This window comes from Haliotis rubra, unplaced genomic scaffold, assembly GCF_003918875.1.
Source record: "Haliotis rubra isolate DU_JTF1 unplaced genomic scaffold, ASM391887v1 Scf8, whole genome shotgun sequence".
Lineage (NCBI taxonomy): Eukaryota > Metazoa > Mollusca > Gastropoda > Lepetellida > Haliotidae > Haliotis > Haliotis rubra.
Window position 1 is genome coordinate 244,690 of NW_025767523.1, and position 27,993 is coordinate 272,682.

The following is a 27,993-nucleotide window of genomic DNA, read 5'->3' on the forward strand; positions in this document are numbered from 1 at the left end:
ATAATGACAATTATTATGGATATACAACTTCTTTTATTCTGTGGAGGCAACGTTTCGACATAGGTTCTAATGTCGTCAAGCAAGTGGTACATGAGTAACAAATTGAGAGAATATATACAGGAGTTGTTACAGTAGATAGGAATGAGTTGCTTATACAATATATGAGGTTGATGTACAACGTTTGTATGAGAGATTGAGTAAATTGATAGGAAGCCGGTAGGGTGACATACAAGGACTGAATTAGAGCTTATACAACTGATAGGAAGCCAGGTGGATGTTTATACAATGGATGGGGTTGATGTACATAGTTGGAATGAAACAGGTAATGTACACGAGAAATTAATTGATTACTTTATCAAGTGATGGTAGGCATTAGGAATGTAGTATCTTTCATCTCTGTTGAGGGCAGATCCTATCTTCTTGATGTGTTTTGCTTCTAAAAGTTTACCTGAAGTGTGTCACTCCCGAATTTCAGTGGATTTCGTTGCATTCCGACACCGAAAAGTTGCCGGGCACATCCTTTGACTAAGCTTATGTCAATTTGATGCTGTTCTGGAACTGAACGTTAAAACTTGGAGTTCCCAAGTTGTGCTTCACTTTCACCCGCCTCTGGTCGGTGTCTGTGGGGGTCTTCTCGAAGCAGGGGCTGGCCCGATTATTGTCAACCGACTTTAATTTACGGGGGTACCTTGGAAATGGTGAAGTGACATACTTTCTCATTGAGCTGTGTCCTTCTTCAGAGGTTGCGGCCGAACACCACATCGCTCAGGAGCACCCATCTCCCTGGGAGACGTTGTGCTTAGTAAGCCAAGGAGTTCAAGAGAACTCAGCACAAGCATAGGAGTTGTGTGCATGCGTAACAGGCCGCCCTTGTGCATTCGCTATCTACGGTCGTTTGCAGTCTACACAGTTCCTGCTGTTCGCACTGTCAAGACACAGGGTATCTGCGTCCAGCCGTCCGACCATGGGATAAGTGCATACCGTGAGATAGGATAAGAATAAAAATTTGAAAATTTTAATATAAATTGTATATTTATATACTTAGCCTATCTCACATGGATTCCCGCCCATCCTCCCCCGCTATGCAGATTCTCCAAGATGGATATTATCCAGTGGCTCCAAGAATGAGAATGATGATTCGGAGATAGTCACGTGGGCAGCTAGTGGTGCATGCTGCATGCTTTGCATGAGAGTTAGGAAGCTGTCTTATAGTGAGGGTAGCATGGAGTGCTTGGGTGGATGGACACGAGAGGCTTAGGGAAAAAAGTTTACATCGTTGCACTCAGTGTCGAATCAAGAGAGATAAGTGCATACCGTGATATAGGATAGGTATCTATATATACAATTTATATTAAAATTTTCAATTTCCCGTAATTGTTGAAATGTGTGATAATCAGTATACACTCCCTGACTAAAAAGATATTCACATCACCAACCACTAGTTTATCTTTACTAAGCCATATTACACCATGATATACCATGTAATATAATAAAATATTCACATCATTACCCACTAGTTTGCCTGCATCATGATTACTGCCTACCCGTGAAGGTCCAAGTTAGAATACTGATCTTCAGTAACCAATGCTTGTCGAAAGAGGCAACTAATGGGATCGGGTGGTCAGGCTTGCTGACTTGGTTGACACATGTCATCGGTTCCCAATTGCACAGATCGATGCTCATGCTGTTGATCACTGGATTGTCTGGTCCAGACTTGATTATTTACAGACCACTGCCATATAGCTGGAAAATTGCTGACTGCGGCGTAAAACTAAACTCACTCACTCTCACTCTCCCTCTCACTCACTCACTCACTCACTCACTCATGATCACTGCCATGATCACTGCCATGATATGCCATATATAAGTATCAGATAGCAGGATTATACCACTTACAAGGATGCAGAAATATTGACAATTTTCCACGTCCAGCTGACACACCATGTTGATCCACACAGTGTCATGTTTACACATGTTCTATGTTTATTACCAGATCTTAGTCTGTGTATAGATGGTCTGTACATGTTTGTAAGGCAGGTGACGGAGAGAGCAGGGCTGTCAAAAGTAACAGATTTCCTCAATGACATCAAGAATATTGATCCTGAGCCAGGTAACTATTGAACACCCTCCATCTGTTGATGGGAAATATCATTTGCCTGTTTTATGACAGAACCTGGTCCTAAGATTGTCATTTCAACAGCTTTCTGAGTGATAGTAATGTTGACAGGAATGAGGTATTTTTCTTTAGGCGTTTTTGTAAATATCACTGCTTTCACAATACTCTGTGTCAAGATCTGATGACGGCTGTGTCAGGTGAAGCCAAAGTGATCTGTGATCTGCCAAACCTACATTAATGATGCATGGGTTCTTCAGCCAGTCAGTTTTCTAAAACAATTTCATTTCTTTTCTGGGGCATTCAGGTAGCCTAGTGGTTACAGCATTTGCTGATATTTGCAAGAGCCGTGTTCGATTCCCACGTGGATTCAATGTGGAAGTCCATTTCTGGTGTCGCTTGCCATGATATTGCTGGAATATTTCTAAAAAAACACCCTAAAACTGAACTCACTCACTCGTTTCTGTTCTAACTACCCCATTTCAAACATTTTGATTTTAGCCAATTCAAATCCAGACTGAAGACATCTTTTCCCTCATTTGGGGGCAGATGCCATGGGGCAGATCATATGAGACAGAGTGTGTAAAATATACGCAAACTATTATAGTATGATTGTTTTCTATCTGAACTGCCTAACTAGGTGTGTTTATGAGATATGTTCCTGTGAATGTTTTGGTCTCTTCTACAGAGATTCACCCGTGAAGGTCCGGGTTAGAATTTGGCCTTCAATAACCCATGCTTGTCGTAAGAGGCAACTAACGGGATCGGGTGGTCAGACTCGCTGGCTTGGTTGACACATGTCATCGGTTCCCAAGTGCGCAGATCGATGCCTATGTTGTTGATCACTGGATTGTCTGGTCCAGACTCGATTATTTACAGACTGCCGCCATAAAAATGAAATATTGCTGAGTGTGGCGTAAAACTAAACTCACTCACTTACTCACTCTACAGAGATTCTGTATGTCTTGACATTGATTGGCTGATGAGAAAGTTCATCTGGTTGATGCATCATGGGATGATAGGGATTAATACATTAGTACATTTTCAAACCTTTCAATACCTTGTACAGTTGTTTAACATTTGAAATCATCCTGATAATTATAAATAGATGACCGGCATATTCTAACTGATCTTTACATAGGAGATACTATCTATTATGTGAGAATACCACTGCATGTAAAATATATTATTATATGCAACATGAATGTGTTTGAAAGTATAAACATTCTGCCTTATGTCAGGCACAGTAAGTATAGGTAGGGGCTACCTATATATTCCGTGGGTTCAGATATGAGTGTGTTTGTGTTGACCAGCCTTCTGGCAGTATGCTAAGGACGTCCTGACTAAACATGAGCTACAACGCCTCGCCAACCTCAAGACCATCAACAGCGATGCTGGCCGAGGACGAGCGTGGCTCCGTGCTTCATTCAATGAACATTCCCTGGAGAGATACATGCACATGCTCATCGATAGCGATGACTTGCTCAGGTGAGATAGTAGAGAGAGATAGACTGATCAATAGCAATTTCCTGTTTAGGTGATACAGTAGAATGAGAGAGGCTCATTGATTGCAATTACTTGCTCAGGTGAGATAGTAGAGGGAGATAGTCTGATCAATAGCAATTACCTGTTTGAGTGAAATAGTAGAATGAGAGAGGCTCATTGATTGCAATTACTTGCTCAGGTGAGCCAGTAGAGGGAGAGGGGCTCATCGATAGCTAGGATTTCCTGTTTAGCTGATACAGTAGAATGAGAGAGGCTCATTGATTGCAATTACTTGCTCAGGTGAGATAGTAGAGAGAGATAGGCTGATCAATAGCAATTTCCTGTTTAGGTGATACAGTAGAATGAGAGAGACTCATTGATTGCAATTACTTGCTCGGACGAGATAGTAGAGGCAGGGGGCTCATCGATAGCAAGGATTTGCTCAGGTGAAGTAGGAGAGAGAGGCTCATCGATAGCATTTACTTGATCAGGTGAGACAGTGAGAGGAGGCAGGGTCATTGATGGCAACTAATTACTCAGGTGAGATAGTGGAACAAGGCAGGGTCATCAGTAGTGAGGGCATGCTCTGGTGAGATAATGGAGGGAGACAGGCTAGCAAGAATGTGGCTGAGAATCATTTCTTACCCAAATCTTCACAGGATAGAATTAGCATTTAAGGCTGCATGTGTTCTGATCTCATCTGAAGGAGAGAATCAGGGATGTATGTGCAAGTGTTTAAGCAATAAGGCATAAGTATGGCAAACATTTCATTCTTGAATCTTTGTTTTTTTACTTTCAGTCAGTTTTATGAAGAGTGGGCATTCCTACGTGATCAGGAGAGAAGCAGTATGCTGCCCATGATGTCGGCCGGTAGGTTTCAGTCATCCATGATCGCTGTGCTAATACCCAATCAGTAGTCTGACTGTACTCAACATCCCGTAATTGTTTACACAAATTTGCCTGCTCGTTGGATTTTACCATCTCACTGTACTCTGTGAAGTCCCATTTGAGACCCATGTGTTGTAGAAACCTTAATGCCATTTTCCCAACACTTCTGATCCACTTCTGTGAGTGACAGTTTAGTTTACTTTGAGGGAAGTACAATATAGAACAAACTTTATTGATAACAACTTCTTTTGTTCCTGAGTGCGACATTTTGACACAGATTCTTGTACCGTTGTCAAGCAGGATTGTAAACCAGAAATCACCATGTTCTTTAATCTGATTGGTTGAAAAACATGATCGAATGGTATTCGATTCCCGGAAATTCCAAGACTATTCACTGCATAGTGACACATTCAAATATCGCACACAATTGTATTGCAAGGTGGTTCTCAGCTCCCTTTGCGTGCGCTAACTTGCGCCAATTCTAGGTGCGAGACGGGGCCCAGCTAAATTGTATTTTAGGGTCGTCAGCAGTGGTGGTGTCATTCAAATCATATTGTGACGTAAAGTCGGAATGACATGACAAATGAGCAGTTCCAGATGCTACCATGGTAACCAGCTGAAACGGCCAGCTGATGACACTTTACTGCTGTACCCGTACTTGATGTCAATGAGTGCAGACAGTAAAACCCATGTGGGCCTTTTGGTTTATTTTTGTGTTTACAATGTCGATAAACATCGTGTGTTGTCCAATATCCGGGTGTATTGAGTATTTGAAGCACAGGAATATTTCATTGGAAACCTCCGGCTAACGCTGTCAGTTCCAAATGAATTCCTATGCTTCAAATACTCAATTCACCACTAGCCAAATATTAAATAACAATTAATTAACCTTTATTTAAAAGTTATTACCTTAGATCTGTTTGGTCTTACTCTCCCAGTCAAATATATAATATGTAATGATTTTAACTCCTCAAAAAAGACCTATTTCAGGAAAAGAAAAATTTCCATTTAGCAAGTGGTTGAATTGTAATTTCTGAGTAAGTGTCATAAAATAATATTCTTTAACCAATATATTACATTATTCTGCAGGTCTTGGTTCTATTTTGTTTGCTATCACCATTGACCGGCCAGAGCTAAACAGAGCACACCATGTTTCTAACAATGTGCATGTCAACAACACAACTGATCAGGGGACGGCTGCTGACGTTCAGGAGGAGCCACATGCAGTTATAGCTGGGGACAATGGTAGGTCCTTAGTTTCATAGTGTGAGACAGTGTTAGGTCCTTTGTTTCATAATTGGGGACAATGGCAGGTCCTTTGTTTCATAGCTTGGGACAGTGGTAGGTCCTTGTTTTATAGCTAGGGACAATGGTAGGACCTTGTTTCATTGCTGGGGACAATGTAGGCCCTTTGTTTAAGAGCCAGGGACAATAGTAAGTCCTTGTTTTATAGCTGAGGACAGTGATAGGTCATTGTTTCATAGCTGAGGACAGTGATAGGTCATTGTTTCATAGCTGGGGACAATGGTAGGTACTTTGTTTCATAGCTGGGGATTGTGGCAGGTCCTTTGTTTCATAGCTGGGGACAATTGTAGGTCCTTTGTTTTGTCCCTGGGGACAATGATAGGTCCTTTGTTTCATAGCTGGGGATAGTCGTAGGTCCTTGTTCCATAGCTATGGGCACTGGTAGGTCCTTTGTTTTGTCCCTGGGGACAATGATAGGTCCTTTGTTTCATAGCTGGTTATAGTAGTAGGTCCTTGTTCCATAGCCATGGGCACTGGTAGGTCTGTTGCTGCATCCTTTATTTTGAAGTGGATGTAAATGATAACTAAGATTAGAATGCCAAAAAAATCATATGAAAAATACTATTTAGACTGTCTGGGCAGTCTCTAAAGCTGACATTCTTTTTATGTTTGTAGAAATTGCAGAGAGTGTCAAAAAGAAGGAAAAAAGGAAAAAGAAGAAGATAGCAAACATTGTCAGCTTTGATGAAGATGATGCAGATGTGTTCAGTGAGTCAGGGTCAGTGACTGCCAAGTCCAGGAAGTCTCCCCACAGCTCTGTCAGTTCCGACCCCATATCCAGGGAGGATTCCATTAAAGACATGTCTGACAATGTTGAGGACAAAGCTGGTGTTCAGATGAGAAATGGGGATCCAGGTGATGGAGTCACCTCAAAGGGAGGCAACTCTACCCAATCAAATAAGACCACTCCAATTGTGAGTCAAGCGTCTTCAGATGGACTGTCAAGGTCAAGTCTGGGGTCATTCAGTTCAGAAGATGTGGAATTAGGGTAGGTTTTCTTGATGGAGGATTTATGACAGTACCTTACTGCATTGAGAGTTGGACATATCCTTTTAAACCAGACCAATTTTATTTCTTGTTTTACAGATCCGCTGGTCGTATTTTGTCAAGAATAAGAAAGAAAATAAAAATTGATTTCCCCCACTCAAAAAATCAAATGTTTTTTATTGGCCAAATATGTAAACTTAAAAGAACTTTTTTTAGATTTTGTTTTAATATGTTCTGCAAGATTTTATCGTCAGTCATGGCGCCACACTGCACAGAAACTTTGACAATTTCGTATAAACTTATCACATTACTGTATTGTATCTATTTTTAATTTGCTATTTCTTGCTACGATACTATTTCAATGTATGTTCTAAAAGTATGGATCCTATGCATGCTACGAATGGGTGTCTGAAATTTGAGAAAATGCAGTACACTGTGAAGTGCTGTCTTTCGCGCACAGCGTTCTTTTTCATGCCCAATATCTTTTGTTTCATATCACCTAGACACTTGGTTTTAGTGAAAAAGACCATTTCTTATTATCCCCCGCCGCACGTTTAGCACGAAGCGGGGGATATAGTATTAGGCTCCGTCTGTCTGTCCGTACGTACGAATTTTAATATCTTAAGAACTGTTCTCTAGATTCTTTGCATATTTGGTACCTAGGTTCATCACAGTATAAGAAAGGTCCAAGTCAAGTTTGGTGACCTTGACCTTCATTTCAAGGTCACAAGGGGACTTTTAACCTTTTACCTGCATGTTTAGCTATCTCAAGAACTGTTCACTGGATTTTCTTCATGTTCAATACCAAGCTTTATCTAGGGAAAGCGCAGGGCCAAGTCTATTTTGGTGACCTTCACATAATTTTCAAGGTCATGGCGACACTTTGAAGATTTCAGCATGTTAACTTGCATGTTAAGCTATCTCAAGAACCGTTCCTTGAATTTTCTTCATATTCAACCCCAAGCTTTACCTTGGGAAGACACAGAGGCCCAGTCAGTTTTGGTGACCTTCACATAATTTTTAGGGTCATGACGACACTTTGAAGATTTCAGCATGTTAACCTGAATTGTCAGCAAGATATTTTAAGAACGGTTCACTGGATTTTCTTCACAGACTTTTAAGACTTCCCTTGAATGTTTTTCAATAAGCAATTTCTTTAGTACTAGTTTTGCATATTTCATACACTATGACATTCATGTCAAGGTCAAAGTCAGTCTTGAAAATATGTGTGTGTTTGAACAACTAAAGAGCCAGATATCACGAGAGGTTGACTGGTCATGTTTTTGTTGACATTTAACTCCATCTTAAACTTTCATTACTTTATAAGTTTGATTTGATAATTTGCAGCGGGGGATTATGTCACCTTATTGACAATGCTTTTTTGATGCTAAAATGTATGAGGAATTCAGTGATGCATTTGTCACTGATGAATATGAAAATATGTGATGTAATAGGCGTCTCAATACCGGCCTTCGCGAAACGTGATTTTGTAAACACTATCCAATGCAATATGGCAGAAAACGCACTTAGGCATTCGTGTCGGTGTATTTTCAACAACATCCCAACCGTAAAGACACTAAAATTCACCGCGGCAGGGATAAAAGCGTCAGTTGACTTGTTTGGAACATTTCAGCAGGTGCCTGCTACTAAACTGTTCTCCTCAATTAATTAAGAGTGACCGGACATGATTACATCATTCTAAAATAGCCATGGTAACTGTCTTAGGCTTAGTCTTAGCTAAGCTTTTGCTGAGACAGTTTCATGATCCAGTCTCATCTAAAATCTTAGCTAAGCAACTTTTTTTAGACTTAAGTTTTTTTTGTGCTAAGCAAATTTTAGACTTAAGATGTTTTCATGATCCCGGGGCCAGACATCCACATGACATAAGGGACTGACACTTGGTGGAGTTCACTGTGTGTCCAACAATAGGACTTTTAAATTAAAAAGTTAATTTGTTCCAGAAAGTAGTAAAGCAATTATTTTGCTGACCAAAACCATTGAGGTATGATAAAAATGTGAAATATAGATAATAGAAATATATATAGATCCCTTGTAATGTAGGATATATTAAAGTAGTGACCAAAAAAGTATTAAGTCTCCAACAGAAATCCCTCTCTTTTAACAATATCTAAAAGTCTGTTTTGCATGTTCATAGAGACAGGAAACAATACGACAATAATGCATGTGTGTATGCATGTTAGTGAACTAATATTCATTTCTTTTCAGGGAGGGAACAGCAACTCTGACGCCGCTCTCACCGGCTGGTCAGCCTATTGACTTGACGCCACCTAGTGGCAGGAATTCCTCTCAGAGCCACACAGGTGAGTTCCTATGCAATACACCCATTCCTTGTGCTACATATCTGTTCCTCCTCCTTGCAGCTGTAGACCCCTTGTCCCAAGAAAAGTTATCTAAACTAATATTCTTAGTATAATTTTTAACTAACACTTTGTAATCATATAGAAATGATTGCATCTCCTATTAATGTGTCCAAGCCTGAACTCTGATATTTGATACTAACACCAGCGTCCCATTTACCCTTCTGCTTGATTGAAAGGTACTAACTGAAATAGCACTGTTGACAATGTGTTATGTAACAGACATATTGTAACCGACACATTGTCTGTGTCCTAGAGATAACTGAAATAGCACTGCAGACAATGTGTTATGTAACAGACATATTGTAACCGACACATTGTCTGTGTCCTAGAGATAACTGAAATAGCACTGTAGACAATGTGTTATGTAACAGACATATTGTAACCGACACATTGTCTGTGTCCTAGAGATAACTGAAATAGCACTGCAGACATTGTGTTATGTAACAGACATATTGTAACCGACACATTGTCTGTGTCCTAGAGATAACTGAAATAGCACTGCAGACAATGTGTTATTGTGTTATGTCCTAGACATTGTCTGTGTCCTAGAGATAACTGAAATAGCACTGTAGACAATGTGTTATGTAACAGACATATTGTAACCGACACATTGTCTGTGTCCTAGAGATAACTGAAATAGCACTGCAGACATTGTGTTATGTAACAGACATATTTAACCGACACACTGTCTGTGTCCTAGAGATAACTTAAATAGCACTGCAGACAATGTGTTATGTAACAGACATATTGTAACCGACACATTGTCTGTGTCCTAGAGATAACTGAAATAGCACTGCAGACAATGTGTTATGTAACAGGCGTATGTAAGCAGACATTGTCTGTGTCCTAGAGATAACTAAAATAGCACTGCAGACAATGTGTTATGTAACAGACATGTCTGTGTCCTAGAGATAACTGAAATAGCACTGCAGACAATGTGTTATGTAACAGACATATTGTAACCGACACATTGTCTGTGTCCTAGAGATAACTGAAATAGCACTGCAGACAATGTGTTATGTAACAGATGTATTGTAGACAACACATTGTCTGTGTCCTAGAGATAACTGAAATAGCACTGCAGACAATGTGTTATGTAACAGACATATTGTAACCGACACATTGTCTGTGTCTTAGAGATAACTGAAATAGCACTGTAGACAATGTGTTATGTAACAGACATATTGTAACCGACACATTGTCTGTGTCCTAGAGATAACTGAAATAGCACTGCAGACATTGTGTTATGTAACAGACATATTGTAACCGACACATTGTCTGTGTCCTAGAGATAACTGAAATAGCACTGCAGACATTGTGTTATGTAACAGACATATTGTAACCGACACATTGTCTGTGTCCTAGAGATAACTGAAATAGCACTGCAGACAATGTGTTATGTAACAGACATATTGTAACCGACACATTGTCTGTGTCCTAGAGATAACTGAAATAGCACTGCAGACATTGTGTTATGTAACAGACGTGTTATTGTAACCGACACATTGTCTGTGTCCTAGAGATAACTGAAATAGCACTGCAGACATTGTGTTATGTAACAGACGTATTGTAACCGACACATTGTCTGTGTCCTAGAGATAACTGAAATAGCACTGCAGACATTGTGTTATGTAACAGACATATTGTAACCGACACATTGTCTGTGTCCTAGAGATAACTGAAATAGCACTGCAGACAATGTGTTATATAACAGACATATCGTAAGTGACACATTGTCTGTGTCCTAGAGATAACTGAAATAGCACTGCAGACAATGTGTTATATAACAGACATATCGTAAGTGACACATTGTCTGTGTCCAAGAGATACAGAACATCATCAGGTTCAAAGTGTGAGATAGATCCACAATGAACACTAACAAAAATTGAAATTGTATTATTTTAACATCCACCCATATCCGTCTTGATGATGGGTACTTACTTTATTAGCACACCTGATGGAGAGTCATGTGAGCTTGTGTCATGTCATTAATACCATCTTTTCAAATATCACTTGACAAGTGGTGTGATCAATTTTCAAGATTTTACCATGGCAGCTGTGAAGAATCGGTTTATGGCCATTACCAGTTTCATTTAAAATGTGATGAGAATTGGTATTGTGTTAGGTCTTTGTCATTATCACTACAGGATATTTATATAGCGCACATATCCACACAACTAGTACATGCTCAAGGCGCTAGTATTTTTTATTTTTTTTAGTATTGAGACTCACAACATATAAGCAACAGTATGCAGTATCGTGATTTTAACCTATATTTGACCTTTGTGCTTAGACAGAGGTTGTGATAGGTACTCGAGCAAACAGTACCCAAAGATGGGTAGGATACAGGATGTAAGTGGGCATTCCAAGGTAGATAACTCCAGATGCATCTCATTGCAAGGATAGATAACTCTTATTAGCAATACATATGGTTGCTGCATGTCATCATAATGGAAGAGGGTGGTTCCAGCATTTTATGGCCACACTTTTAGTTGCTTATTCTGCAGATGCAATGAGCTGTGAAACAAAAACCTAGCAGAAAGATGTCCAAAGTTAATTCATACTGACCTACTTACTGTCCTGCCTGATTAAACATTAAACTTAAAACAGTGACATTCAGGGGATGCTTATGAAAATCCTACTTACAGGACTGAAATACAGTCGAGCACCGTTGTCTCGATATTCATGGGACCAAGAAAAAATATCGAGTTATCCGAACTTCGAGACATCCGACCAGGGCATATCATCACATATCACTATGTTTAAGAAAACAAAATGCTTCTCAGTATGTTTTGATTCGAAACTATAATCCGTTATCAGTAGTGTTTAGTCGTAACAGTGAGTACTTCCTAATTAATTCCTTCTTAATTAACCCTAATTAAAAAACAAACAAGTGACACCTTCAACTCAATTAGCCCTAATTAGTTTACACTACCGCATCCCTTTGATTCATGCCGCACCGTGTGTAAACGTGTGGAAACAACCTCAGTTCAGAGGGATACTTGCCCATGAAAGGTAGGTGATTATCAAGTTTCTTTGCAAATATCGAGTTAAAAGGGTAATTTTGCTTGTTGGGACAATGAAATTATATCGAGATATCCGAAATATCGAGACATCCGAATCAAGTTAAAAGAGCTTGAATAATGATAAATTATGAAGAATTTTGCCAGGACCGAGATGTTACATCCAGACAACCAAGATATCGAGTTATCAGAGTTCAACACATCGGTGCTCGACTGTACGTGGTGTCAGCTCCCGTACCTGTAGTATGTTTCCTGCATCATTATTTACAGGAGCAACTGATGTATTGTTACGAGTTGCAACTTTTAAAGTAACTGATAAATACAAAATATAGCATCATTTAGTGGGAGTATAGATGAAAATGAATGTGGGACAGCATGGAAAGTGATTAGCGAGGTTACCTTCTCTTGGCTGCGTGCCTGGGGGGCCCTGAAGGGGTGGTCAAACAAGACAAAAACAAGTTTTTTGTTTTGTAAATATTTTATTCAAAATATAGTTACAACTGTCGTATGAATTTTTAGTGGACATAAAATGTTTATAAGTACCCCAAGGAGGACTCAAATGTCAAAGTTCACGTCAACATTTGTGAAGTTGCTGTTTCTATTGAAATTTTAAACTGACGCCTACTAGATATCCAGGTGAGCTACAGGGCTTTGGCACTATTGGAATACTGAATTTTGTTATTTTGAGAAAAAATCTCCAAACCATATAATGAATGAAGCTTTAAATTAGAGGTCAAGGATCAATGTTACTGTGAGATATGATTATGCTATTGACGTTATTCATACCTAGTGTATACAATGCTATATACAGTGGATTCTGAGGTACTGGGGTACGCAGGAGAGGATGTTGAGTCTGCTGCCCTGGCTCTGGCTATGGTACAGAAGGGGCTCAATCAAAGGTCAGTATCACATGCATCACATCGTAATTACCTTCATAAGTTTCTGATTGTAATCACCAAATTATATAGTATGACCAGAAATTATTGAGAATTTTAGGAATATGTTTAATTGGATTTCTAGTATAAACAACCTTGACTAGCTATCAAGTGCTTGGTTTCATTCAAGAGAGACAACTCAGTTAATCCTTTGTCATTAGTATGTGAAGAGTTATCCCCCTTTGTTTACTTGCTAGCAGACTACATTTTCAGTGATCCTCAGTATGGATGATTTAGAGAAGAGGAAGTTGATTTTAGAGTATTATAACAATGACATCAGATCAGCTAAAGTGATTTCAAGTAGAACAGGCATCCCTTTGTCCACTGTTTATCGTGTTTTGAAAAATATTGCAAATGAATATGGCATTGAGCACCAGGTAGGCCCAGAAAATTGACTGTCGGTGATAGGAGGCGGCTTTGTATTCTTGTTTCTAAAAACAAACAAAGGAGTTTAGAAAACTTAAGGCTGGATATGATTGATAGAGGAACTGTGGCTGTCTGTAAGGAGACAATTAGAACTGAGCTGCATGCAATGGGTTGGCAGAAAAGTCGAGGAATTCCATCACCGATCATGAAACCTGAACAAAAGGAGCAAAGGTTGAACTGGTGCTTACAGCATAAAACTTTTAACTGGGACAATGTGATTTTCTCAGATGAAAGTTCTGTGTGGCTGTTTCCTAATACACTGAAATTCTGGACCAAACAAACTGAAAAACCTTTGTATCAGCACCAAAAGTACAGTCCGAAATTTAAAGTGTGGGTTGGCATATCTGTGTTAGGGGCCACGTCCCTCTGTGTATTTGAAGGGAATATGAACAGTGAGCGATACACAGATATTCTCGAGGGACATTTACTTCCATCTGTTCATGTGTTCTATGGAAATGTTTGGATTTTCCAGCAGGACAACGACCCAAAACATCGTTCAAAGCATTCACAGGCCTGGTTTCGGACCCAAAATATGACATTATTGGATTGGCCAAGCTATAGCCCTGACCTAAATCCAATAGAAAATGTTTGAGGACTTATGAAGGAAAGTGTCAATAAGAAAAATCTGACAAATATTGCTAAAATGAAAGAAGAGGTGGTCCGATATTGGGACAGCATGGACCACGACTTTCTAACTTCTTTGATCCGATAGTAGTATGCCCCGCCGCATTGAAGCCTGCATTGCTGCCAATGGTGACTTGACAAAATACTAAGTGTTCGCCTGTCTTTGAATCTGGAGTTATGTTCTGCTAATATTCACATTTATTTGGAGTAATGAGTTAAAAAATTACAATTTTTAAATTTTCAATAATTTCTGGTTGTACTGTATGTTAATCGGCATGCATCGGCATGCTTATCGTAAAACGCAGCTAACAGGATCAGGTGGTCAGGCTTACAGACTTGCCTGACACATGTCATTATGTTCCAATGTGTAGATCAATGCTCATGCTGTTGATCAAAGAACTGTCTGATGACTGCCATATAGCTGGAATATTGCTGAATGCAATGTTAAACAAACAAACGTGTTACTGGTCTTCGTACAAGTGCTTATTTTGAACAATGTCAGCATGCTCTTATTCGTCACTGATTATATACACTGTAACAGTTCAGGGGAGATAATTATGATTTTCCGCTTATCCACTCACTGTGAATTAATCTTAACAAAATACATTAATGAACACTAAAATAAATGTAACACTGTTAAAAGTGGCATTGAACCATACTCACCCACTAACATGAAGTGTCTCACTGTTTCCTCATCCCGTCATTCCAGCCCCCGTACCCAAGGAGATGGTGGCAGCATTGACGAAGTGTTGGAACAGCAGGGAATCAGTGGGCAGAGTATGTGTCACACAACTAGTCTCATTGCCCTGCCCTCCAGCCCTAAGACGGCAGCTGAGAAGAGTGAGATAAGATTACTTGATAGGCATGCAGTAGCTAGCATAGCCTTCTTACTAACAATCCTCCTCACTGGGACGTTCAGTTCGGGTTCATTCCGTTGCTTCACTCTCCACACATCCTGTATACTATTTCTCTATAACAAGTTTTTAGCATATGTTTATTCCTATTTCTAACACACAGTTTTTTTTACCATTAACACTTTCGCTACTAACAATTGTCGGCTTACTATACTGTCCTCTCCCTCACTTCTTTTACATGAGCTTTGTCATGTTAATTTATTTGCTGTAATATTTCCCACATGACTAATTCTATTTATTGAAATAAAAAACACAGCTGATATTTTTTATCAGAAGTATTATATATATGGATAGATTTTTTAAAGTGACATATTTGAAGTAATTTATTATTTTTGTTGTATGTAAATAATTTGTATCCGTCAACATGCTACTCTTGTTTAAAGATTTATCTGTGTCTTCCTTAAAGCAAGTTTAAAACTGATGGTGAGTATTACCAATATAATTTTGGTGCTACATAGATGGACCTTTCATAATTTATGGTTAGGGGGATGATGATGACGTCGTGCATGCGTGCCCGCGTGAGTGCATGCGTGGATGCGTGTCATCAGTTTTGTTCACATATACCAGGGAGATTCATTGATTTTGTAAGTGACTTGCAGGAGAGTGTCACTTACTTTGTGCATAAATTTATTGGGGTCATTCACATTGTACATACTTCTCCATAAGAATCATCAACACCTCCTAGCCATAAATTATCAATGGTCCCTTACTTTGTTAGTCAAGGAACACATGGGAAGAGATTTATTGTTTTTCACTGTAGGTGACTTGAAGCAAGCTGTAGTTGCCATGATGTTGCGGAAGGATGAAGTTGAAGAACAAAACAAGTGAGTTATAATAAGCATTAATAACATCAAGTTCATCAACCTTTATCTATGTACAATAGATTAAGGCTGGTGGTTCGTCTGTTACCATGGTTACAATCAAACTGAAAAACAACAGTAGTCTGTAATTGTAATTTCCATCTCTTTGCCGATTGTTGGGACCATGTGATACATTGTATGTCCCAGGTCAGTGAAGGCGATGTTGGAGCATGAGATGGAGACCTCATCGATGTTGCGTGCTGAGATTGAGGAGCTGAAGTTGCAGCAGCAGTCTCGGCAGGAGATGGACCTTGCTAAGATACAAGCATTGCAGAAGTAAGTTGCCATGGGAACCAGCACTGTTACCATGTTAGATGCAGTCATGATTGTTACTGGCTGGATCTTGTCAAGACTCTGGCATCAGAGAAGAATGTTGTCATGGGAACAAGCATAGTTACCATAGTTATTGCCTTCCACAATGTTAATGGTTGGACCTTTATCAGCCATAAGCATCGCAACAGTATATTTCAATAGATACAGCGCCATAACTATAGTTACAAGCTACATAAATGGTACTAATTGGACCTAATTATACAACAGGCATCACAGAAGTTGCCATGGTGACATGCACTCTTTCCACTTTATACATATTTCTGATCAGACCTTGCCAGACTACAGGCATTCAAGAAGTATCTAGTGATTTTCATTCCCGTTTGTCCTTCACAAGTACATCCTTTTCTTAAATATATTATTGGGGCAGTGGGTAGCCAAGGGGTAAAGCATTCGCTCGTCACGCCGAAGGCCCAGGTTCGATTCCCCACATGGGTACAATGTGTGAAGCCCATTTCTGGTGTCCTCTGCTGTGATATTGCTGGAATATTGCTAAAAGCGGCATAAAACTAGTCACTCAATCACTCACTCTTAAATATATTGGCTAAAATGTATTTGGAATATTTCACACAGTGTCTGACTAGTAGTAAGGTAGTCAGTCTTTCTCACCTGTGTCTCACCTGTGTCCTGCTGTTGTGTTCGCTGTGCAGGGAGAATGAGCTGTTGAAGCACCAGCTACGGAAGTACGTGAACGCTGTTCAACTTCTGAGGACTGAGGCTGTAAACAAAGATGGTACGCTGCGAACTCATATTCTCTCAATATCCACATTCTCATGAAGTTCATGTCAAGTTCATTATAACCAGTAAACCTATAGAAGACTGGTCATAAAAGGTGTTCTGGAAGACAACTAGGGATTGAAGACCATATTTTCAGGAACAAGACCAAGTGGTCATATTTCAAAACTCTTGTTGGTCAGATTTAAGATGAGATTCATATTAATAGCTCTGAATTTCAGCAATATTGGAAACAAACTTTTAGACAGGCTAGCCTTGGTCAGGTCTAATACAAGAACATGTTGAAGTTTTAAATGGCTTGTAAACGAATGTGTGAAATATTATTGCTTGCTTTGTGTTTGTCAGCTAACCTTGGAGTGAGCCTGGAGGAGCCCCAGCCAACCATCCCCCCTGAGAAACCCATGATTGACTACAGCTACGAGGCGTCAGAGTACGAGAAGAAACTCATCCAGGTACGACCAGAGTGAGAGAATGTGCTGAGTTCTATACTATTTTCACCATTATTCCAACTTTCTCATCACAGATGACAACAAGAATGTTTATAAATGTATTTATTTCATAATGAAATGGATTGTCAGACAAGAGAATGGGTATCCTAATGCTGCTCCTGTACAAATACATGGAAACATACTGCATGATATACTAAATGTAGACAGAAAAGTGACACCAAGAATTTGCTTCACCCAATGTGTCCATGTACAGGGAATCAAACCTGTGCCGTCAGTGAGATGAAGCAACACCTTTACCACTAGGCCACCATGGAGGAGGACAATCCACATTTACTTGCAAAGATAACTGGATGCCATTGCAATTCTTAAAATTTTACACAATGACAACTGTTGTTTGAATTCTGAAATGAAAAGGAGACCCTGCAAGAGCTTAAAATAATTAAGAACTTCATGCTAAAGTACTGTCGGAAATAGAAAAAAAATGTTTTTTCACATTTATATCTACAATTTAGGTAGTTAATATGTGAAAGTGTGAAATATCTGTTAAACTAAGTTCGGCCTAACTACAGTCGCTGAGGGAGGGAGAAAGGAAATGTAAAAGAAGGATTTTACTGAGAAGAGATTAGTGCAGAAATGAGCAATGCAGGTATTTCAGAACAGACCATAGCTTTATGCAAATTAGTGTGCGATGATATTGTATTACAAACGACACTTTTTAAATGATCATTATTAAAATTAGACTTAGCTTCATTATAAACGATAGCAGATGTAAAAAATAATAACTTTAATACTGAAACTATTAAGGATGTAGCTACCATGGCGTCTCACTATCACAATAAAAAGAAACAGGTAGGAGGGGTCGTCTCAAAAGCAAAACCAGGACGGGTGTCGCAGACGGTGGTTGGGGTCGGGCTGGGGAACTGAGATATTAGCTAAGATAAGATAATCAATAGAAACATATTCAATACATATGAAAAAACATAAAATATCTTTGAGATGACCCTTGTGCCTGTGGGCAGCACATGCATTTCATGCCATGTGAGTCGACGGTCCGTCGTCATACCTGGCTGAGCGACCTAATTGTCATCTATAGTCTGATCTATTGTTTTCAGCAGCTATTCGTATTTGTTCTAAGTTTTGCCCGATTTTACGAGTAAACATGCTTTTCTGGATATCCTATTACGCATCCCCCTGAACGCCCAGTTAGGCCGATGTGGGTTATTTCGACATATGCTATTTGCAATTGTGTAAATTTTAGTGATACAGAGTAACAGTCTAAAAACAGTTTTTTTCTATTTCCGACAGTACTTTAGAGACGTAATGCCATACTTTGATATCCTAATGGAGGTAGTGTTAAAAGTTAATTGCAATGTCACAGGTAGCTGAAATGCATGGTGAGCTGATGGAGTTTAATGAGCTGCTGCATCGACAACTCAACTGTAAGGAGACGCTGCTGAAGCAACTCCGCCAGGAGCTGGTGGACCTCCGTGGTCCAGTGAGTTACCTTGGTTACTTGTGAATATGACTGCAGTTTAAATATGTAGGACATGATTGTTATTATTTTCCAAACTGTACATATAACTAGGTTGAAGCCATGTTATAACTTTCTTATAAATGTAGGGTGTAACTGTTATTAATATGTCTATATAGAATATATAACTGGATTATGACTATGACTTAACTCAGTGTTTTAAATGTAATGTATAAATGTGTTTATGGGCATCTATGGCCATGGTTTTAGCCATGTGTTACAACCATGTTGTAACCTTAATATATAACTGGTGCTGCACTTGCTGCACTTATATCTGGATTACAGTGCTATAACTGTTATACATGTTATATAAAACTGTTATAAATGTTATATCGTCATGTTTTAACTATTTGTTATATGGGAATCATGTTTTTGTACAACACAAAAGTGCCTATATAAGTTAGATAAGTCTAACCCCACTGTGACCAGTTTTTCTGTTGTATCATGTCATCTTAATACGGGAAGACAGTCTGAATGGCATTTATCATCTTGATGATATTAGTGAAACTCATGGACAGAAGTTTTGATTTGTATAAAGATCTTGATGATGGAAATCTGGGATCTGGAGTAGCAGATCCTGGTGCAGCCAAGGGACCCAACTTAGTATAGCATGATGCAGTTCCTTTGACCACTGGTCAGTCTATGTGGAGTATGAAAGTTAGTTCCAGTCTACAGCCATATTGCTCCTCTTCTTGGGGATATTACTATGAAGAGCGGGTCACCCAAGAGATTCAGCACTCATCAGATGTGTGAGATGAGTACTGAACAGTATTTTAGTTGTATCTTGCATCTCATCTTGATGTGAAAGGAAAGCAATAAGACTGCAGAATACTGGATACCTCCCGCCATCTTTGAAAGCACGTGAGTTTACTTAGGGTTAGGTTTAGGGTTAGCGTAAGGGTTAGGGTTAGGGTGACGTGACACTAAACAATATGGCTGGTAGGTACCCGGTCTTCTGTAGGTGTACCAGGAAAGCCGGACTTGATCCGGGTCTTCAACTTTTATGACTTTGGTGAGACCAGCAAGCATGGCTATCATACTGACAGACCTAGAAACACAATCGGGGCAAATCGACGAATCAAAACCATGTTCAGATGTTCCTGCAATACACAGGGCACAACACTGCAGAACTAAACATGGTGTCAAAGACAACTGGGTACCCTTACCAATGAGAGTCCGGTGATTACAGTGTCAGCCGTACTTGTAGCTGATACACTCTCTCTCTTGTTTCAGCTGCCATATGATGCCCAGGCTTCCATCGAAGACTCCATACCAGGGGAAGCAGATGTGTATGTTTTGTCATGTTGGTCTTTGTATTATAGCAAGGAACAGTCATATTGAAATGATGATAAAGAAGTGTTTATATATTTTGAAGTAGTGTTGGGAATTGGTTATAATCTCACAATTGATGATTGGTTCATTACAACCGATCAATCATCGAAAATAATTGGTTAGCGTCATTTATCAAATTTTGTTGGTTATGTTTGTTAATGCACCAAAAATATAGAAAAAATATGTAGTTCTTTCAGGGTTTTTTCTTTGCAAATTGCACAAAATGCACTTCCAAATGTCACATCTTTAAAGGATGACTAGTATGTTAGGAACATAAATTTCCTGGAGTGTTTAAGATAAATTCAATCATGACAAGGAACGAGCTTGTAGTGCTTATGAAATGTAACGAAAACCAACCTTGTGAAAAATGTTGTTAATGCAAACATGTGTTCCAAAATTGTTTGTGTTCGATTATGAGAAAACATGATCGATTGCTTGGTCGTTTAGTCATTGTGACCAATCTTCGATTATTTCAACTAATCGGACCACCACTAATTTGAAGTACTAGTTATCTGTATACTCTTCCTTGTCTGACTGTTTGGTGTGTTTTTCTCATTTCCAGCCTTGCTTTGCCTCGGACCCTGGTGAACATTTGGATCCCTTCAGCCTTTATCAGAGGAACTGCCACCGACTCACACCATGTGTACCAGGTTAGTGTCAACCACAGACCTCAGACACAGACTTCAGACACAGACACCTAGACATGAACATTAGACACACTCACATGCACTCCAGAAAATGTCAGACAGACTCCAGATGGAAAGACATGGAACTGACTTCAGACAGACAATGGGCACAGACTCCAAACAGATTTCAGACACAGACACAAGACACAGGCTCTTCACATACAATCCAGACACAGACACAAGACACAGGCTCTTCACATACACTCCAGACCCAGACATAAGACACACGCTCTTCACATACACTCCAGACCCAGACATAAGACACAGGCTCTTCACATACACTCCAGACCCAGACATAAGACACAGGCTCTTCACATACTCTCCAGACCCAGACATAAGACTTCAGACACAAACCCCAGACTTAGGATGGGTTTCATACTTAGGCTCCAAAACATATACCACAGATTCCAGACAGAAGTTCAAGATACAGACTGAAAACACAGAGACACACTCCAGACAGACCCAAGACACAGATTTCAGACGTAACTACAGACACAGACAGAAGATACAGACTTCTCACATGAACACTTAATTAACTGTGGCATCATATATATGAAATTTGAAAATGATTAATATGCAGCAGTTAATATACAGATTTTATCAAACATTTAGTGTGTTTATGATTTGTTGCTCAGGTTTTTGTCCGGATACGAGATGAAGAATGGAATGTCTACCGCCGATATAGCCAGTTTCATGATCTACATGTCAAGTTAAAAAAACTTTACCCGATGGTCAGCAAATATGAATTCCCACCCAAGAAAACAATTGGCAGCAAGGTGAGGAGTCTTTTTTCCACAACATTATGTGTGTCATTTTCATCTCAAAGGATGGTTCTCAGTTGTATGCTGAAGCAAACTACCTGTCCCATTTAACGAAAAGTATGCTTGTTCAAATGTTCAAGACACTGCACTCTATCCCTACACCCTACACCATATCGTACTTATGTCCTACTTGTGTTGACCCAGGCATGTCCTATTTGTGTTGACCCAGGCATGTCCTACTTGTGTTGACCCAGGCATGTCCTACTTGTGTTGACCCAGGTGTGTCCTACTTGTGTTGACCCAGGTATGTCCTGCTACTTGTGTTGACCCAGGCATGTCCTACTTGTGTTGACCCAGGCATGTCCTACTTGTGTTGACCCAGGCATGTCCTACTTGTGTTGACCCAGGTATGTCCTACTTGTGTTGACCCAGGTATGTCCTACTTGTGTTGACCCAGGTATGTCCTACTTGTGTTGACCCAGGTATGTCCTACTTGTGTTGACCCAGGCATGTCCTACTTGTGTTGACCCAGGCATGTCCTACTTGTGTTGACCCAGGCATGTCCTACTTGTGTTGACCTACTTGTGTTGACCCAGGCATGTCCTACTTGTGTTGACTCCAGGCATGTCCTACTTGTGTTGACCCAGGTATGTCCTACTTGTGTTGACTCAGGTGTCCTACTTGTGTTGACCCAGGTATGTCCTACTTGTGTTGACCCAGGCATGTCCTACTTGTGTTGACCCAGGTATGTCCTACTTGTGTTGACCCAGGTATGTCCTACTTGTGTTGACCCAGGTATGTCCTACTTGTGTTGACTCAGGTGTGTCCTACTTGTGTTGACCCAGGCATGTCCTACTTGTGTGTCCTACTGACCCAGGTATGTCCTACTTGTGTTGACCCAGGTATGTCCTACTTGTGTTGACCCAGGCATGTCCTACTTGTGTTGACCCAGGCATGTCCTACTTGTGTTGACCCAGGTATGTCCTACTTGTGTTGACCCAGGTATGTCCTACTTGTGTTGACTCAGGCATGTCCTACTTGTGTTGACCCAGATATGTCCTACTTGTGTTGACCCAGGTATGTCCTACTTGTGTTGACCAGGCATGTCCTACTTGTGTTGACCCAGGTATGTCCTACTTGTGTTGACCCAGGTATGTCCTACTTGTGTTGACCCAGGTATGTCCCAGGTTGACCCATGTCCTACTTGTGTTGACCCAGGTATGTCCTACTTGTGTTGACCCAGGTATGTCCTACTTGTGTTGACCCAGGTATGTCCTACTACTTGTGTTATGTCCTACTTGTGGTATGTCCTACTTGTGTTGACCCAGGTATGTCCTACTTGTGTTGACTCAGGTATGTCCTACTTGTGTTGACCCAGGTATGTCCTACTTGTGTTGACCCAGGTATGTCCTACTTGTGTTGACCCAGGTATGTCCTACTTGTGTTGACCCAGGTATGTCCTACTTGTGTTGGGTATGTCCTACAGGTATGTCCTACTTGTGTGTTGACTCAGGTATGTCCTACTTGTGTTGACCCAGGTATGTCCTACTTGTGTTGACCCAGGTATGTCCTACTTGTGTTGACCCAGGTATGTCCTACTTGTGTTGACCCAGGTATGTCCTACTTGTGTTGACCCAGGTATGTCCTACTTGTGTTGACCCAGGTATGTCCTACTTGTGTTGACCCAGGTATGTCCTACTTGTGTTGACCCAGGTATGTCCTACTTGTGTTGACCCAGGTATGTCCTACTTGTGTTGACCCAGGTATGTCCTACTTGTGTTGACCCATGTCCTACTTGTGTTGACCCAGGTATGTCCTACTTGTGTTGACCCAGGTGTCCTACTTGTGTTGACCCAGGTCCTACTTGTGTTGACCCAGGTATGTCCTACTTGTGTTGACCCAGGTATGTCCTACTTGTGTTGACCCAGGTATGTCCTACTTGTGTTGACCCAGGTATGTCCTACTTGTGTTGACCCAGGTATGTCCTACTTGTGTTGACTCAGGTGTGTCCTACTTGTGTTGACCCAGACATGTCCTACTTGTGTTGACCCAGGCGTGTCCAATATATTTTCAGGATGCCAAGGTGGTGGAGGTTCGTCGTCTGTCACTCCAGAAGTACCTTCGTCAAGTAATCAACCTACTCATGGAGAAGAATGAACAATTTGTTGCAAACGTCACAAAAGAAAGTTTAATGACCATCCTACCATTCTTCAAGTAAGGAGTGTCTTGGATTTTATACCAAAATAGTTACTAACAGTTGTATTTTCTGAAACCGAAGTATTCCAAAATTGTAGTGAATTCATTTTTTAGAGAGTTAAGGCCCTTGCTCCTTGCCTTTTTACATAGAGCCACTTACTGCATGAAATGGGGACACGTTTTCTCAGAAACAACTTATAAAGTTATATGAATTACAGCTTGCATGCTTGTCTAAGAGACTTATTTAGACTGATTTTGAAAATTTGTGCAATAATTTATTTACACCTTGATCTATGATATTTTACTTACTGTTCAGTGTGTGCAATTGGAACAGATTTGTGAGCTTTCATTAGAGATAGTTATCAAGACAGTTTAAATTAGTGCCATAAATTATATTTTCAAGAGTTAAATCCACTGTAACTCATTTTGAGATTCTGTGTCTAGTCCTCCTGAGAAGGGTGCTGGGGTAGCCTAGTGGTTAAGCACTTGCTTGTCACACCGAAGACCCGGTTTGAATTCCCCACAAGCGTATAATATGTGAAGCCCACTTCTGGTGTCCCCGCTGTGATATTACTTGAATATTGCTAAAAGCGGTGTAAAACCAAACTCACTCACTCACTCCTGAGAAGCTACATGATAGGTTGCATGCTTATTAGAGATACATGTTTTACGGTTTATATTGTCTTATATCTTATTTGCTGCTTTATAATGTATATGAACAAATAACATTTTAATGTGACCAGGGTTCGCACAGGCCTGGAAAACTCATTGAATTTTGGGGTTTCTGGAAAAGTCATGGAAAATTGAAATAATTGTCATAATCATGGAAAAATGATGGAATTTTTAGGTATTGACTGGAAAATGAATAATGATCATGGAAAACACCAAAAAAATTAAAATTTTATTCATGTGGTTTGTTAAAGTATTTTGAAGTTCAATTTATTTTGAAAAATATCAAAATGTAAGTATTTCATGTTGGTAAGTCATTGTATCAGTTGAATAAATCCTATGGTCGTTCAATTGGTCCAACACCGGTAGGCAGACAGTAGGTAATTGAGCTGGGTCTCTGACCCATAGCAGGTGATAGTGATAATGCTGTCTTCTTGTTCCTAGTTTGTTTAGCACTTATTTTAAACGACCGCCTCCGTGGTGTAGTGGTTAGAGCGTCCGCCCGGAGAGAGGAAGGTTGCGGGTTCGAACCCCGACCGCGTAATACCAAAAGACGTTGAAATATGGTACTTGTTGGTCCCTGCCTGGCGCTCGGCATTAATGGGTTCAACAAGGACTGGTCGGCGCAAAGTCAGTATAATGTGTCTGAGTGGGGTATTCATACTTCACTGCGTCATGGTATCTCAGTGGGCTAGCACTATAAAACCAGCTTAAGTCTGGGCTAGTACAAGCAGCCGCACATACACATACACACGCATGCACCTCGTCATATGAGCGAAATATTCTCAAGCACGACGTAAAAACCAATTTCACCTCACCTCACTTATTCTAAACATGCTGACATTCCTCAAATTGTTTATTTTTCCAGTGACCAAGATGAAGGGAGTAAGAAAGGCCGGAAAGGTAAACCTGTAATCCCGAAACGGAGTGCCCAGCCTCCTGCTCCATCACAGCAACAGCTGCAGCAAGGCACAACATCATCATCACAAGGGGCAACCCAATGACGCTCTGCTGACCCGTAGTATTTAATTCCTGGGACAAAATCAGTGTCAAAAGCCAGCTAAAGATTTTGCTATGTCATGCAATCTGTCATTCTCAGGTCATAGTAAAAAGTACATTTTTCTTTCTACTGTAGGTAGCAGCATAAGATATCATGTTTTTGAAATTTGTATTATATTCCTTATATTTACTTCAGTTAATGTAGAAAATAGAATTACACACTATGCCTAGCTCATAAGGAATAATGTTTTGTGAATTATGTGTTATGATATGTTGTTTTATGTACACATACTGCTTTACCTGAAACTTATTCCATACTGCTTGTGCCTGAATATTCACTGTGTGCATATATGTTATGTGATACCAGCAGGCTCATGTCAACTCTTTGTGATATGACTGAAATAATGTTTAAGTAGCATTTAACCCAGGTTACACACAGTTCTGACAGGAATCAGAATCCTACATGTAAAACACTGTAATCTGATTACAGTGTATATATAAACATCCCAGCATGGCGGTTGAGGGTTTACGGCAACACACAGGGTACATCAGAGCGTATAACCCTTGTGATAAATCTGCATCCTTGTCTCCATGGGGAAACCCTGTGAATTTGTCAGTTATAGGACCTGGGGCCACTTGTACAAAGCTATCTTAACGCTAAGGTGATCGTAAGTCCCATACTTTTTAATAGGCTTACGATCATCATAGTGCTAAAATCGCTTTGTACAAGTGGATCCTAATTATTAATCATTTTTTATTCAATAATTATTTACATACATTGTAGAGCAAACAGTTTAAGTGAAATAATTAAAGCAGGTTACCTGCAATCTGATTGCCTTTAACCAAATATTTTAATAGGCTTGGATTCTGACAGTTTGAAATGTAGGCATTGTGAGTCTTTCTGAATTATATTTCTAAAAGGGCATAGCATGTAATTTATTATGAATTTGTAATAAGCATCTCTTTATGCCTTGGAAAATTTATGAAAAACAAATTCCAAGCTTGTACGCCAATACAACATTCTCTCCATGAATATCTGACAATCCTCTTTTAGGAAGCTGTTGAGGTGGAGTGTCTATTATGCCAGTCTACATCAAGGTATATGATTCCGTGCAGCATGTATCTGATTTCTGTATCCCCAAAACAAACATGGAATAATGGAATATGCCATTATGTTTTTCTGGATATTTCATACACAAATTTCAGAGAAGTGACACAGAAAGGTAAATATAGATCAAAGTTATTGAGATTGGATCAACTTACAAAATACATTTGTCTTTGCAAACTTGGTTGTGAAACATGAGCTGTCTGTTCTGCTTTAAGCTTGCTGTATTTCAGGGTCTGTTTTGTTGGACAGGCTTTACCAGACGTGTATCATGATAGTTTTGTGCAATAGTTTAGTTCAGATCGTTCATAGTTCCCTGGATTCTGCTTGTAACAGGAGGCCCATTTTGGGTATGTTACATGAGGCCCATTAAGGGTTACCATTTCAAGCCATTACAGGATTAATTTGTAGTATTTTCAGGAAGTTAATACTCAATGCTGTCAGGCATGATTCAACACAAATGTTAATAATATTTGGCAATTTTACATATCATTAATATTTCAGAATATTGATATTTCTTTGGCGAGCCATAGCCATAACCCTTGTGGGGACTACAAATAGAATAGATACCCCATGTGTGTCATAATGGCCGACTTCCTCGGATTGGATCTTCATAGTGTGTGACCTTGCTGATTGGGTGTTATCATACCTTCCACTGTGGGTTCTTGCTCATACTATCGATCTCTGGTTTGTCTACTTAGTTCCTTACAGTCCATGTCAATATGACTGTGGCACAAAAAGACCACCAAGCCTACTTAAGGATACCAGTTTTAACAACAATCATTTTTAATCATGTTAAATTTTTAATTTGTGTAAATTTCAATTTTGAAAAATTCAAATTCTGTAGAATGCCTATGGGTTGACCCTCATGCAAATTAAACACAACTACACACTACACCTATAAAGAAAAGAGCTATGTGCTTATAAACAGTCAGAAAGACAGTTACTTCGTTCTTGCTTGTCTAAAGTAAATCTATTTCTTAGTATGTATTCTTTTGTTCATGTTTCGTGAGGCGGTTGGGTAGCCTAACGGTTAAAGCGTTAGGCTCGTCACGCCGAAGACCCGGGTTCGAATCCCAACATGGGTACAATGTGTGAAGCCCAGTTCTGGTGTCCCCACCGTGATGTTGCTGGAATATTGCTAAAAGCGGCGTAAAACCAAACTCAGTCAGTCAGTCAGTCATATTTCGTGTTATTATTGATAATATCATATACTTTTTCCTGTCATATTACTGTATAATCTGTCATGTACAATAATC

At 39.7% G+C, this 27,993-nt stretch overlaps 1 protein-coding gene across 3 annotated transcripts in view; it reads left to right on the plus strand.

Annotated features, from left to right (window-relative positions):
- Positions 1-27,635, plus strand: part of LOC124261381 (sorting nexin-29-like) — a 37,181-nt gene extending 9,546 nt beyond the window's left edge. The window contains exons 5-22 of one of the 3 annotated variants that reach the window (XM_046695692.1): positions 2,034-2,110; positions 3,427-3,601; positions 4,398-4,468; positions 5,576-5,731; positions 6,407-6,779; positions 9,005-9,099; positions 12,994-13,081; positions 14,877-15,007; positions 15,842-15,905; positions 16,089-16,217; positions 16,922-17,004; positions 17,352-17,458; positions 18,834-18,950; positions 20,220-20,275; positions 20,881-20,968; positions 21,640-21,780; positions 23,840-23,979; positions 25,499-27,635. In XM_046695692.1, coding sequence (XP_046551648.1) covers positions 2,034-2,110; positions 3,427-3,601; positions 4,398-4,468; positions 5,576-5,731; positions 6,407-6,779; positions 9,005-9,099; positions 12,994-13,081; positions 14,877-15,007; positions 15,842-15,905; positions 16,089-16,217; positions 16,922-17,004; positions 17,352-17,458; positions 18,834-18,950; positions 20,220-20,275; positions 20,881-20,968; positions 21,640-21,780; positions 23,840-23,979; positions 25,499-25,634 — 2,227 coding nt within the window. In that variant the 3' untranslated portion in view covers positions 25,635-27,635. The remainder of the gene's footprint in view (positions 1-2,033; positions 2,111-3,426; positions 3,602-4,397; positions 4,469-5,575; positions 5,732-6,406; positions 6,780-9,004; positions 9,100-12,993; positions 13,082-14,876; positions 15,008-15,841; positions 15,906-16,088; positions 16,218-16,921; positions 17,005-17,351; positions 17,459-18,833; positions 18,951-20,219; positions 20,276-20,880; positions 20,969-21,639; positions 21,781-23,839; positions 23,980-25,498) is intronic. The other 2 variants (XM_046695693.1, XM_046695694.1) reach the window with 2 other exon arrangements.
- Positions 27,636-27,993: the final 358 nt, after the last annotated feature.